The sequence below is a fragment of the Apostichopus japonicus genome, chromosome 15 (assembly GCF_037975245.1).
Source record: "Apostichopus japonicus isolate 1M-3 chromosome 15, ASM3797524v1, whole genome shotgun sequence".
NCBI classification, from domain to species: Eukaryota; Metazoa; Echinodermata; class Holothuroidea; order Aspidochirotida; family Stichopodidae; genus Apostichopus; species Apostichopus japonicus.
In genome coordinates, this window is record NC_092575.1 from 21,360,752 (window position 1) to 21,376,598 (window position 15,847).

The window sequence follows — 15,847 nt, forward strand, 5'->3', positions numbered from 1 at the left end:
TAGGAGGAAACCATACAACCTAGAATGTACACACACTAGATTGCAAAGACTACAAGCAACACAGACTAGCATGTACACAGACTAGGAGGGAAACCATACAACCTAGAATGTACACACACTAGATTGCACAGACTACAAGCAACACAGACTAGCATGTACACAGACTAGGAGGAAACCATACAACCTAGAATGTACACACACTAGATTGCACAGACTACAAGCAACACAGACTAGCATGTACACAGACTAGGAGGAAACCATACAACCTAGAATGTACACACACTAGATTGCACAGACTACAAGCAACACAGACTAGCATGTACACAGACTAGGAGGGAAACCATACAACCTAGAATGTACACACACTAGATTGCAAAGACTACAAGCAACACAGACTAGCATGTACACAGACTAGGAGGAAACCATACAACCTAGAATGTACACACACTAGATTGCAAAGACTACAAGCAACACAGACTAGCATGTACACAGACTAGGAGGGAAACCATACAACCTAGAATGTACACACACTAGATTGCACAGACTACAAGCAACACAGACCAGAACAAACAGAGAGAAGGATTACAAGCCAAACAAACTGGACTGTTATTTAAGCAGACTACAATGCAAATTAAAACAAACTAGAAAGAAACCGACCAAGAGGTAATAAAAACATCATTCAAATCTATTTGAATTCATACCTCACTCAATTCTGGAAAATCTGACCTAAGGCAAAATGGGCACTGCCAGTAGCCAGTATCATCATCTCTGATTGGGTTGGCCTGTTCTAGCTGATCTGTGCGAGGTTTCCTCCTGGCAATAGTGAGGACTCTAACTACCATCATTTTACCTGACAAGAGAAAATGGACAACCAGTTAAATCAAAATGTTTCCTGAGAGGGAATGAGGGCGGTATTGAAGAACTTAGCATGCATAGACTTCGAATGTGTGACCTGATTAATTCACTTTGGCTTCGGCTTTGAGTACAACGTTTACTGTATGTTGCCGTGTTGGATGAATCTAACCGTAATGGTAGTTACAGACTTTGTGATCCGCATTATAGTTATTGCTGACTTTGAAATCCACAGTCTCCCTCACAATTTTGCAAGGTCGGTAAGAGAGACTCCATAGTTTTCCCTTCCGGGAAACCAAAACTGTCTGCATTATAATAAAAAGTATGTGTGGATTCCTGTACCTCTTAAACATTCTTTCAAAAACTTGGGAAGGCTAAGAGTCTTGTATCAAGGACAAGGCCCTTCTCCCATGACTTGACAATGGGTACCCAGCCCCTTGATCATTGCTAACTGGTAATACAGATACACCAGAGTGTGCACAATTCAAACAGCTCCCTCCCAGGGCACTACTGCGGCCACAGATCTACTAAATATCAGAACAGGGTAGTGCCACAATCCAACCCACACAACTGTTTTTTACCCCTGCACAGGATGACTCTTCTTAGATATTCTGGTCAGCAGGCAAATAAAAACCTGTGGGAGAGGTTGCTAGGAGACATACATGCATTGTTTAAACATGAAAATAGTACTTCCTTTTCTAAGTTGCTATTTACAAGTCTAAGCATGTGATCATGATGCTCTTGTTTGCAATTTATGAATGAACCTTTCCTTCTTAACAAAAAACCAAACACATTTCTATGCAATTACTGTAAAAGGTGATGTTTAATCATCTAAATGTTAAGACATAATCATAAATCAGACAGATGTCTATCCTTACTTTATGTTTCTATTTTTTTTTCTAACTTTTAAGTCCATTAATACTGGCAATATTGATTACACATGAAATCATAATTTTATAATTTAGGAAACAGAACACCAGAAATACACTTTCCCTTCTTAGACAAAAGTTCCCCCTCCCATACTTAGAAGTACTGATACTCCTGTACTTGAAAACAAATTCAACAGATTCACCTTCCTGTAGACACTCTTTTTTTCAATCTTAATGTTAATAAAAAAAAAATTGGATTGTTCCAGTGGTTTTGAAATGAATAAACAGATGAGAGCAGATCAAATGAAGATTACAAGTTATTATCCACCTTTGTTCTTGGGCACTCTCCCCCCCCCCCAGAACTTTTACCCCTTCCTCTGAGGGTTCACGTGTCACTCTTAACGTATGATTCTCACCTCTGTAGAACGTCTCTGGAGTTTCCTTCGTCAACAACGAGAAAGTCTCTTCGGGAGACGGAGCTCGGAAGGATATCCTGAAGTCTTTGTAACGACTATTCAGCTCGGCCCGGATATCGTAGAGGGTGATACTTTTATTTCCGTAACCCTAGACAACGAAAAAACATCATTGACTTAGAAAGGTGAGCAAAATACCCCCGAAAAAAGAGAAAAAAAAAACAGCTCACGAAGAGAAAGATGACGAGCAGTCTGGGTCTCGAAAGAGTTTTGTACCGATACATCGATTCCTTTTACTTCGAAAAGATGTATCGATCTCGTCATGCATGTACCAGAATACCAAATCCTATCACTCACAGAGTAGTTTCATCTATCTCATCTATTGTACAAAACTACCAATTTTCTTTACACTTTGATAAGACATGAAGCTTTAGCATATCAATAAAGTGGTTATATAATCACCAACTACTTGGACACCTCACTGAACAATCTGTGACTTGCTAAACATCCTCATCAAACACAGCTCAAGTCACCATAGCCTTTCCTGTGCTCAGTACCCCCCATTGAAGTTGTTAGGTTCTAACCCAGCGGTTACTGCAGTTTTCGTAAAGATCTCAGGTGCACACGGGTTGACGTAAAACCTAAGTTTAATAAGTTGTTGGATATCCCCCCCCCCACCACCCAATTATTTATTTTGCCAATCGGTTGCTTGCAAACCGGCCGCTTTCACACCTCACATACTCCTCGAGGTACTCATCAGCTCTCTGAGTAACTGAGTAACAATCTGAGTAACTGAGTAACGATCTGAGTAACTGAATAACGATCTGAGTAACTGAGTAACGATCTGAGTAACTGAATAACGATCTGAGTAACTGAGTAACAATCTGAGTAACTGAGTAACGATCTGAGTAACTGAATAACGATCTGAGTAACTGAGTAACGATCTGAGTAACTGAGTAACGATCTGAGTAACTGAGTAACGATCTGAGTAACTGAGTAACGATCTGAGTAACGATCTGAGTAACTGAGTAACGATCTGAGTAACTGAGTAACGATCTGAGTAACTGAGTAACGATCTGAGTAACGATCTGAGTAACTCAATCGAGTTCTACTCACCTGTCGCTTCAACTCCTCGGCGAAGGCATCGAGATCCAAGTCTTTCAGCTTATCGGGATTATCCAAGATCTCTTCCAACGCCTCAGCGGGGTTGGCGTCCTCTGCCGACTCGTCATACTCCAGGGCATCCACGGCCATCTTACGGGCCCACTCGTAGGTCTCCGGATGGATTCGAGTACTGTCCAGTACCTCTATGTAGGAGTCGGAGCTGGAAGGATGGTCAAAGATAGCAGATAAATTAAAAACAGTATTTATAAGGCTGAGAGAACAAGGCTGAGAGAACTTACTGTGTTACTATGTGGGGACCATTGCTTGAACTTAATAATGACGATTGGACGCACCGTGCACAAGGACGAAAATCTGGACATGACAGACCGACAACAAAATGGCAGCTCAAAGACAAAACTTTCAACCTAAGATATCTCTACCGATCGGAGCAAGATTTATCTTAGACAATTTGGTGGGGGGATGGGGGGAGAGATAGTTGTTCATCACAGGTTATCCCTATCATATAACCTAAAGATGGTGATTGGAAGGTTTGATTCTCCTTCAAACTACTCTGTACCTGTGAACTCTCTCCGCCTCCTCTAACATGATACCTTTAACTAAAATTCCATAAAGACAGCTCACTTCACTCTGCCTGTCTTCATTGTGGGAAATACCACTCCCCCACTGAGGACTACTGAAAATATATCTGTATTAAACATGTCATCTTACCTGTCCCCAAGGTGGTGGGGAACACCAGTCTCCCACTAATGACTACTGATAATATCTCGAAACTGTATTAAACATGTAATGTTTCATTTCATCTTACCTGTCCCCTACCGAGGTGGTGGGGAACACCACTCTCCCACTAATGACTACTGAACATATCTCAAACTGTATTTAAACATGTAATGTTTCATTTCATCTTACCTGTCCCCTACCGAGTTGGTGGGGAACACCACTCTCCCACTGAGGACTACTGATTATATCTCAAACTGTATTAAACATGTAATGTTTCATTTCATCTTACCTGTCCCCTACCGAGGTGGTGGGGAACACCACTCTCCCACTGAGGACTACTGATTATATCTCGAAACTGTATTAAACATGTAATGTTTCATTTCATCTTACCTGTCCCCTACCGAGGTGGTGGGGAACACCACTCTCCCACTCATCACTACTGAACATATCTAAAACTGTATTAAACATGTAATGTTTCATTCCATCTTACCTGTCCCTACCCAGGTGGTGGGGAACACCACTCTCCCACTCATCACTACTGAACATATCTCAAACTGTATTAAACATGTAATGTTTCATTTCATCTTACCTGTCTCCTACAGAGGTGGTATCGATCTTAATGAAGCCGGCGCAGTTGATGAAGACGGTTGGACCGAGCTGACATCCCATGACTAATTGGTTTCTGTTTTCTAAATGCATGTTCTGCTGTTTGAGAGTCTGTGAAAAAATGACGATCAAAGGTAATTTAAATACTGCAGCAGTGATACAAGCGCATACAACTACGCACATATTAACGTCTTGTAGAAGTCAGTAACGATGGCTACCCTCACGTTTGCGGAACACACCGCTGAAGTCGGACACCTCCACAAACGTAACCCTCTCCTACACTACCCATGAGAAATGATGATGAGGGATCGGCATAAACATTATTAAACAAAAGTTTTGTTAGTTCAAGTTTATATCATTCATCCCAAAAAAAGATCACAGTCTTGATGTTTATCTCAAAGTTTGCAGCATTTTGCTGACCGGTATTTATATTATTTAGAACACTTACCCTTAGAAGGGCTTCTCCCTTCCTAGCTCCCAATCCACAGATGAACTGTATCAATGATGATACATGGTTATGTGCTAGAGCCTGGTTGATGTCCACTCCTACCTCGTTAGCTCTGTAGATGAACTCTTGGTACAAATGTTCATTCAGCATTTCCTGTGAGATAAGATCCTGTTTCAAAGAAACAAAATAATAATAATAATAAAATCAAAGAGTTGGAATCGAGAAACGTTTCTGTCTATGCGAGTAATACAAAAACTGTGGGCAGGTTGCAGTTATACGTTAATTTTAGTACCTTGCAGTTTCATGTAATAAATTTGAGGAGCATCAACAATCAATTTATTAACTAATGGAATCAATCTATCAACAAATAGATCAATATATCTATCAATCAATTAATCTAAATGGTATTTCAAAATGTTTTGCTGGGTGACCCCAGTTTTCACCATCATCATCTTGGCCACCCTTCAATGGTGGATGTTGTGGCCAGGGGAAGGAGTCTTTGGGGTGGGGGTGGCATCCTCCTAATTTAAGAAATTTGTAAAATTGTGTTATATTCTGTATCTTTCGAAATAATTAAAACTTCAAGCTTCTTCAACAAGTATCAGCAATTTAATTTTTTCAATCTAATTTTTTGGGCACAAACCTCCAAAATATTTTTGTCGACCCTAAAGAGGGTTGCCACCCGCACATTGAATACCAGGGTAATAATGACCAAATCAAACCCAACAATTTAGGGCTTTCCTTTGCAAAGTGGTTTACCTGGAGAGGATGGAAACGGATGCAGAGAATGTCTTCATCCACGTTACAGAGACGGGCAAACTCCTGGAGAGGGTCCTGCAGTCGCCTGCCGATTGAAATTGCTTTACGTAGACAGGTCGGAAACTCCAAAAACTCAGACTTTGCGGGAGGGGGAGGGGGGGATAAAAAAGAAAGAAAAATACACACAAGTCAATCAGAATCCCATCATCACTGTTGTTTTGTTATTTAACACCAGTAGGGCATTCCCCCAAAAATGTAAGGTTGGAAGGTTGCTCATTGGTAAGGTTGCTCATTGGTAAGGTTGCTCATATGAAAGAATGATTAGAGCAGTAGTGAAGCAAACTCCAGGCAGCCATACAAACACCACCAGTCTACAAATCATATATAACATTAGTGACGGAAAGTTAATATAAAATATCATTAATAAAGAAAAGTAATACAGTCATTACATATGAATGTGACCAATCAAAATTATAATACTTGCTGTTTTTTTTTTTGTATGAGCAGCCTAACTGTGAACTCTTATGAAATATTTTATTATACAGCCTTTGTACATGTTAACCAAACTGTTGTACAATATTTAGGGTGGAGTATGGTGATGGGGTGCTGAGAACATTTCAGCAGGAATACGGTCACCGATATCTACGACATCGTTGAACAATTAATTTCATGGAGGTGGTGGAGAGAGGGGTGGTGTTATGAGGGGTGGTGGGGTGAAGGATAGGAGCCGAGGCAAATACCTTTCACTCTTCAATCATCAAAAAATCTAAACCACCCCCCCCCGTCCCCAAAAGGGAAAAAGAAAAGGAGATTGCTTTTGACCTACCTCGGCAGTTTTACTGTTGGCATAAATGTTTGCGACATTACTGTCGACCAGTTCGACGTTGATGGGAGCCATCTGCTGTTCGGTCTCCAATTCAGAGATACAGCGTTTGATGTCTTCGATAACGTCTAACGTTTGCCTGCCCAGGCGAACAGAAGAACGAAAAACAAGGATCAAGCGAGAGAAGAGTGTGACGGTAATTAATCGACGAGGGGAACTGGAATGAACTACTCTTTATCCGCTGTGAGAGTAACAACCCACAGTGATTCTGTGACAAAATATGACTTTTAAGACTTGCCAGAATGGTATTTTAATTTCATCATAGACACACCCTCTTTCTATAAATCTATCCATCGTTTCTTAGAACACTTGGAAATCATGTATCAATTGGTTTAAAAGTAATCAAGGATAGATTTCAGGCAAGTTTTCAAAGACCGTTTTAAACGACCTGTTTCCTAAACTTACTATACTATACAAAGTCGATGAGATACAAATATTCATACCAAAAAAAAAGGACGAAAGGTTTAGTTCGTGGTTGAAAGACTTTTGAAAAATAATGAGATGAAATAAGAATTTCTCAGCGATATTGGAAAACACTTTTTTTCAAACCATATCACGAATGAGAAAACGTTCTATTATTTGCCACTGGAGCCGAGCATATTTATGGGCAAAATGTGGCCGGCAAAGAAATAAGGCTAGGACAGATTGGAGCATAAACTGATATTGACTCAATAATCCAATTAGTGGCACCGAGCATTAAAGATGGGTGGCACATCTTGGTGCCTTTTGGATCCTTGGATGGAGAGTAGCCCTTTTTCAGACCACAAATAACCTGGAAGTAGCTCAAGTAGGCTTGACTGTTCCGAGCCATTAGGCCGCCAGGCCAACCCACCTCTGGAATTGGGGGGTGCTTGAAAAGCCAAGACTATAAACAATTCTATTCAAATGATATGGTATCATTTTTTCCAGGACTTCATCTCCCTGGCGACCGTCCTCAAACAAATTACCTGGATTCGGCTGCCACGGCGACTACGTGAGGTCTCTTCTCGGTGAGAAACACCTTCAGACTCTCGATGTCGGCCAGCTTGAGATCTCTGTCTCTCTCCGACCAGCTGCGGCTTCTTCTCAAGAAGTGGGGAAGACGGATGAATTCGCTCACTTCACCCTTGCCGTCTACGATGACGCCAAATGTCGCAGAATCCCTTCGGAGGTAAAGAGAGAAAAAAAAACAGTCGATGCCTGAAGAAGTTATCATGTTTACAGTCTGAGAACACTGAAGACATCACAATTGGAAAAAAGAGAGGTGTTGAGATGAAACGGAACCGATGAGAAGGAAGAATTTAATGCCATCGTATATATATATATATATATATATATGTCTTTATATTAATATTTTTAATATAATATATATCTAATTATATAAATATTTAAGCTGCATCCATTTTATTCTTCATATTCATATTTTAAGGGTTTTGTCACTTTATCGTCATTGTAGAGCACTCTCGTATATGCTTAAGCATGAAAAGGGCGCTATATAAAATCTGGTAAATCATAATGATAATAATAATAAAAAAAGGGACGAAGTTGAATAAAAACTTACAGATCTGATGGATGAGCGACTGCAAACACTCGGAGACCAGAACGCCCACTCTCATAGTCATCGTCGTCGTCATCATCATAGTCCATCTGCTGGTCTGCTTGATAGGGGGCGACCTTCAACCAGTTGAACAGCTGACGAGAGCAGTTCTGCGAGAGAGACCGACAGTTTGATGTACTGTATATACTTGGTGGCCATGTAAATGGCCTATGATCACAGAACTAGTACCAATTTCATCCCCCCCCCCCCAAAAAAAAACTCTTAAAGAATCAACAACCTGCGACTCTGACTTGGTACAGATTAAGATAATTACGTTCGTTAGAATCGATAAGTCTTGCGTATAGTTTGTTGAAAAAAACGACAATATCGACCCCCTTTATAAAAAAGTTCTTCAATCTGTTACGTTCATCGGTGTCTCAGACTTTTAGCTAGAACGATGCTAAAAGTTACCCAAACGTTATTAACCAAACCTTATATTTCCCAACACTGAAGAATATTAAATTTGGCAGTTAAAAACTGTAGTGGGACAAAATACTTTGAGGTTGCCAATAAAATACTACGAGAAGGTTGAACCAGGATGACCTTTATTTGATTTTCTAACATTTCTTGGGGGGCTGGGGCAAGGTTGATGACTTTTCAACCTTACATTCAGCCTGTTAGCCAACTTTGGAAACAGCATGATTTACTAGAACCACAAAACTTTCTTGGTTATTTCTTCTTAAGTGTAATACTGAAAAACGACAAAATCTTACCCTTGTGATGCTAACTTTAGCCTCCTCGATCAGTTTGGCTCTCAGTTCCTTTGCGAACCCTGGGTAAAGTATCTTCTCAAATGCTGCCTCCAGTGCCTTCCCTCTCTCGTTGTTCCACAGTTGTACGTGGTGACTGAACTCGTCTCTGTAATACAGCTGTCGAATCTCCTCCAGGTAGCTATGAGAACCAAAGGTATCGCTGCGGAGAAGAAGGACAAATTTAGTTTCCTTTTGTCGGCAGTTTTCGGTATATATATCTACAAACATGCATGCAGGGAATAATTTATTCTGTATCGCATCTGAAAATGCTATGCAAGATGATCAGGTTGCTACTCAAGTGCAAAGATGTATAGCAGAGTCTGCACACAGGAAGCTCACTATTTTTAAAATTCCGAGTCTTCAAAACTGCTAGGCAACATTTGGACACTAAATTATTATTGCCTGACATGCATGGTATCCATACTTGTATGACACTCCTTGAGTTTGTAGGAATTCATTGTGACAAAAACTGAGCAAGGGCAGTCTCTGTTGAATTTTGGTACTGACAATTAGCGATGCTTCAGTTTGCTTTACACAATATTAGTCAGATAGACAACCATATTTATGACTTAAAGCGTGTGAAGACTCGCGCACAAAGAAACGTCTAATGCCGGTAATCTGAACTAGTTTCGAAATGAGGTGTAACAGAAGTCATAGATACCACCATCGATCCCAGAAAATACACACACAGCTTGCTACCGTCGGTAACCAGACACTAGTGTACAGTCAGTACATACAGCTACGGTCAATACCCACAGCACAGTGTACAAACGATACAGCGATGGACATCTCAGGTCCAGCTAAAGATAACAAGGTATCACGTTTTATTACTGTCTGCATTTTGCAGCGACATGAAGAAAACTTCACTTGCAAGCAACGGAAAGTTCACTTTTTCAGAGCTTGGCACGCAGTTTGGGGCGAGTCTTCAATGCCTTTAAATAGTTCAATTTTCATATCGAGCATCCAAGCCGTTACCATCATTGGCAGAAGGAATATCAGAGATGCAGACAAAGACGAAGATAAACTGACACACCGGTGGCCAGTTTAACGACGATGATGACCCAAAAAGGTCGTCTACGGCAAAGCAGGGAGATCTTTAATGTAACTAGAGTAAAATATTTAATATTTGCTTTTTGTATAGCACTTTATACCAGCGATAGGTCTCAAAGCGCTTTACAGACGTTATGTTATCCCTGGTCAATGATAACCTGTCCCAGAGACAATCCCTCCAGTCGGCAGCAGTTATATACTGCGTCAAATGACAAGTTCCCTCACAGGTACCCATTTAATCTCTGGGTGGAGAGAGGCAAGGGAGATAAAGCATCTTGCCCAAGGACACAACGTAATGAACTACGCATGAATCGAACCAGCAATCCTTGGATCACGAGTCTGACGCCTTAGCCAATTGGCCACCACGCTCTCTGTATCATCTTTATTTCACTTTTTAATGTCATCACTCACTTGTGCCTGATGTCCATGTCTAGGGACATCTTCATCTTCAGGAGACCCTCTTCCTCGGCTTGAGTTAGTTTCAGAAACTGATCGAGGTAAAGATCTTTGACTTGTTTGTTCAGCAAGTACTTCATGGTGTAGCAGGGATGGTTCTCATCAATTTCCTGTCATGAAACGAGACAACGACGAAAACAAAAATGCAAAATCAGTACCGACTATTTTTACATGACGTGGTTCGGCGATTAAACATGAGGTATTTTATTGTGCGGCAGGGATAAGTGTTCATCAATTTTCCTGTTATTACAAACAAAAAGAAACAAAGAAACCACTCATACATGTAACTTAAGCAACTTACCATTTCAGCTGCATAATAATCAGGGTGAGAAATTTCAGTGGGATGTCCATGTTTTTTCTATTTAGTTAATGAAGTACAATTTCATTAGTAAATCGTGCAGTCGGGTAAACATGATTGTCCGGAATGTCTCGTGAGTATTGGGGTTACCGTAAAAGGTTTCACAAGGGGCTAGATCAGGGATGTCCAACCTACGGCCCGCGGGCCACAGTCCAGCCCGCCGCAGTGTTGCGTCCGGCCCGCCAGAGATGCTCTACGGTGCGAAATTTTAGTGAGCAGATTTATTGATAACAATTTGAAGCTAAATAATCAATCATTCGAACCTTCTGGGTCCAAAAAACTGCATACAGGTCAGTTTGTGTGACACTCTCTCATCGGAGGGGGGGGGGGGCAACTGGACTTTATTCATCTGTTTTATCAGGATGGAAAATAAATCAGTGCGCTCCGCGCGTAGTGCTCACATTTTGTTGCCTTGGGCTTCGGGCAAAAAATCAAGCGTAGGGTTCATGCGGCCCCCTCCTTCATCATAATCATTCCATGTGGCCACTCCTCTGCAAAAGGTTGGACAACCCTGGGCAAGATCAAGCACCATTCCACTGGGTCATGATGTGAAGGGTGCCTAGGCTTACCTTAAGGGGTCACCACATCCCCAATTAAAAAAATATATATATACATAAAAATATAATCCATAAAATTATTTGCCTTGAATCCCTTCTTCGTCGGCTTCACAGATATTTTGGCGCGTTCGTAGTAAGTCTGGCGAACACACTGTCTGACCATAGGGTCGTGGGCGAGCTGCAACGCCACCATGTATCTAGACGCTCTCAAGACTACTTCCTCTGAGTCAAATTTACTGGGAACACAAAAGAATATGAGACATTAAGTCAATTCAGTCGTTGAATTTTTCTCTCTGCTCATTCAAAGATGTGTAACTGTATTAAAAGTTCACACGGACCAGTAATATAAAAAAAAATTAAAGTAGAACGATAGTGACAGAAAAAAAATCTCTCCTTTTCATATATAATGTAGTTTATATGTTACCAAGCAACATATTTTTTTAATATTCCAAATAGCACACCGGAAAGTTATAAAAAAGGGAATTAAAACATTGTTTTTTCGTCTCCGTAATTGATACGAATTTAGGAATTTGCAAACACTGCAACGACCTTGAACAACCCTCAAGTCAGTGAATGACGTCACTGTGATGATCTTTTCTGTTGTATACTGTTCAGTACGGAGCTGTGCGTGCATTTCGTGTCAGCATAACTGTTATTTTAGTTTAATTTTCCAGCGTAATGTTCAAGACATAAATAGATTATGAATATCATGGTGTTTCTTGATTACTTCACCACGTGTTTACAAGTTTTTTATACGAAATTTGCGACGATTTCACAACAATTTCGCAATATCTGAAGAGGTAACTCGCAAGCTGACCCAAGGTAACGTAAATCACAAGATCACGTTGTTGGCGGGTTTTATACAGAGTGCTGTATGAATGTGCTCACTTACTGGTCAAACTGGCACAATAATAATAGTGATGATAGTCTCAAACGTAGATTAGTATAACATCCGAAAGAAAATCCAAAGTTCTAAACAAAGTAGAAACGCTTGTATGCACTAGGCCTACTGTAAAACATAAACGTTCCTTGTTCCGTACGTTATTAAATCCAACAGAAAGGTTCCATTGAGCTTGAAATACAACCGCATTTGAACTCAATCGAGTGGTTAGTCTAGCTCTAACAATTTTCTCACTACATGCAATGCCTATTGCATTTATTCACATGCATGTCTCGTGGTTTGGGCTTCAGGAGGAATCATATTCTAGCCCAACTTCACGTAGGTCCGCAAACGGAACTTTCACACTGTGCAAACATTAGTGACAGTGTGCGCTACCGTAAGTAATACTTACACGATGTTTTGTTTCGCTCGAGCATACACACCCTTGGAAAATTGAAAAAACTGATTGTAGAGTCCACATTCGTTCTGTTGCATCCCCCTACAACGCAATTTCTTGGCATTTTGCTATTGGTTTAGGTTGTTTGTCGAGTCCAATATAGAGTAGGTTGCAACTAAACTTACACACTCAGTGCACACAGCTGAAGAACACTACGCCGAGCTCACTTTGTTATCATCATAATGACGTCACATGTCACTGTAGATCACGTGATCATCATATCGCTTTTCGCGAAAAGCCCAATTTTTGTTTAAAAAATCAACGAGTTTAGGAATGTTTTTTCAGCCTTTCAAAACATCGGATTGACTTGAATTTTCACATGTGTAAAACGGAAACCAACTAGAATACTCTTGAATAAAATCGTATTTTTTCGTCAATGCTGAAAATCACTATCGTTCATCTTTAAGTAAATATTTTAATATAGTAAGCTTATCAATGAGATTTAGAGGGCACTCTTTTAGTGACCAAAACAAACCTCAGATATTAGTATGAGAAAGTATGGCTGGTTTTTTGCTGAGAAATATCTTAAGTAGTAACACATAAGCTGCAGCATGCAACAGTGGTGCACACAGGGTGTAAATTTTTCCATAATACTCTTAATAATCATAATAATCAATCACGCAAACATATAAATTACTGAAAACAATAATATACCGGGTACAAGATGAAAGCTTTCCAAATCTTCGCATCTGCGTAGCAATCTGACATTCTTTTTGGCAAACTTGACATTCTGCTATGTGCAACCATATAGATATGCTAGATTTGCTAGATATGGAGGGAGAGCCTGAGATTACTGGCCGTCCAAGGTTTTACCTTGAGATGTAATCTGCGGCTGCAGTCTTTGGCTCCACGGGGAGCTGCTCGGGATCGTATCGCTGGTAATTGTCTCTTAAATTCTCTCCAAACTGCTCTGGTGTAAGACCGTACTTCTTTGCAAGACCATCTGAAAGAGGAAAGGAAACAAATCTTTCAATTTAACGTGAAATATGTAGTCCCTTTTGGCGTTTCATTTTAGGGACAAAGACTAACAGATCCATCTCCTGTTTGAATGAGACATCTCTGTGAGTACTGACATGTATTCAATATAGAATCAATAATAATACAATTTGGCAGTACTAACAGACTAACAGATATGTCTCCTGTTTGACTGAGACATCTCTGTGAGTACTGACATGTATTCAATATACAATCAATAATAATACAGTTTGGCAGTACTAACAGACTAACAGATACGTCTCCTGTTTGACTGAGACATCTCTGTGAGTACTGACATGTATTCAATATACAATCAATAATAATAATACAATTTGACAGTTTCTATTTTGTTGCCTCCCTAAAATTAGGCAAAAAGAAAGAGCCAAGACCACTACAGCAACCGCACTGTACTGTAAGGAGTTCCATGTTGAACATCTAACATTTGTGTGACTGTTTCCCTTAAAAAGGCCAATTAAAACCCTTTACCCCTCTACATTTTTGGGAAATTGTTTTTAGCGTTGACATGACCATTCTGAAAACACTGCCACCAAAGGTGAAATATTTCACATCTTGTCCATACTTGATGCTATGTGGGTGGGGTTAGGCCGAGCAGATACAAGACAAATTTCCATGAATCAACTTCGGCCACCACAATATCCTGTTTTAACATTTTGTCCTAAATTGGATAAAGGAGCAATTTTGATATTCGAAACCAGAAAAAAACAAATCGATTCCCAGCAACACTTACCCAGACCTGCCTCTGAACATAGCCCGTACATGGTATTTCTATTGGCTTGCTTGATGTCCTGCGTGGTGCCGCTGGTCTCGTTCTCGTCGTCGTCGACTTCCACTTCCTCCTCGACCTCTTCTTCTACCTCCTCTTCCTCCTCCTCATCCTCCTCATCATCCTCCTCCCCTTCCTCCTTCTCTTCTCCATCCTCCGTCACCGGTTTCTCCTTTGGTTTCTTGACTTTGACTTTCCGGATGACCTTGATGGTCTTCTTCTTCTTCTCTTTCTTGTTCAGCATGGCTTGCATCTTTGGTATGTCACGGCCGTAGTACAGCAGGAAATGCAGGTAGATGTCCTTCAGCTTCTCCACCGTGTCCACGTCGTTTATCCTGAAATGGAGATAAAAAAAAAAGAATTGGAAAAAAGAGTGGAAAAATCTGCACGCCGAATCAAATCCAGTTTGATCTCTAAATATTTCACATCAATCACTATAAAGCTGATGTTGTAAAAATTTCTATCCACAAGAAGAAGATTCAAACCTAGAGGAAGTCAATTTTTTTTCACAGTTTAGTCCTGAATAACACACTATCTCAACATGACACCAAACCCTCTCAACTGGACCACCACACCCTCTCAATTGGAAAGCATACACTCTCAATTGGACAGCACACACTCTAAACTGGACAGCACACCCTCTTAACTGGACAGCACCCTCTCAATTGGACAGCACACACTCTAAATTGGACAGCACACGCTCTAAACTGGACAACACACCCTCTAAACTGAACACCACACCCTCTCAATTGAACAGCACACCCTCTCAATTGAACAGCACACCCTCTCAACTGGACAGCACACCTTCTCAATTGGACAGCACACACTCTCAACTGGACAGCACTACATAAAATATATTAATGTGAAAGGGTGTGTAACCAACCTCTCCCCTCCCCCATGCCCCTCCTCCCCCATGCCCCCCACCCCCAATGGATCCCTCTAAATATCTGCATCACCACAGAGAAGACATTTTACGCACCTGTCTACATCAGCTTCTGTCAGTGGTCTGACTTTGTCTGGCAGGATGTCACTGTCACTGCTGGCAATAACCTCATACTGATAATTCTGCATTCGCTCCAGTAACTTACGTAGGTTGTCTTTTCTCGTCTTTAGTTGGCACCACTGCATGAAAGGGTCAAAACAAAACCAAAGTTACATATCCATCAGAAGTTGTATAAATTTTAAAAAAAAACAAGTACTATTTTACTCCAGTGAACCACGAATAAAGTGGGGTCCTTTTCTCCCTACAAATGTTTTCTATTATGTTACTTTGCTTGATACATCACATCGATTGATCAATCAATCAATCCACTGATGAATGTTCATCGGT

At 40.6% G+C, this 15,847-nt stretch overlaps 1 protein-coding gene across 1 annotated transcript in view; it reads right to left on the bottom strand.

Moving 5' to 3' along the window:
- LOC139981596 (transcription elongation factor SPT6-like) overlaps positions 1–15,847 on the bottom strand; it is a 43,480-nt gene that overhangs the window by 9,821 nt on the left and 17,812 nt on the right. Inside the window, exons 14-28 of the mRNA XM_071994100.1 lie at positions 15,497–15,639; positions 14,482–14,852; positions 13,572–13,701; positions 11,507–11,657; positions 10,462–10,616; positions 8,962–9,160; positions 8,213–8,358; positions 7,620–7,814; positions 6,616–6,751; positions 5,790–5,927; positions 5,031–5,198; positions 4,566–4,693; positions 3,251–3,458; positions 2,138–2,285; positions 702–850 (exon numbers count right to left, since the gene is read on the bottom strand). Coding sequence (XP_071850201.1) covers positions 702–850; positions 2,138–2,285; positions 3,251–3,458; positions 4,566–4,693; positions 5,031–5,198; positions 5,790–5,927; positions 6,616–6,751; positions 7,620–7,814; positions 8,213–8,358; positions 8,962–9,160; positions 10,462–10,616; positions 11,507–11,657; positions 13,572–13,701; positions 14,482–14,852; positions 15,497–15,639 — 2,565 coding nt within the window. The remainder of the gene's footprint in view (positions 1–701; positions 851–2,137; positions 2,286–3,250; positions 3,459–4,565; positions 4,694–5,030; positions 5,199–5,789; positions 5,928–6,615; positions 6,752–7,619; positions 7,815–8,212; positions 8,359–8,961; positions 9,161–10,461; positions 10,617–11,506; positions 11,658–13,571; positions 13,702–14,481; positions 14,853–15,496; positions 15,640–15,847) is intronic.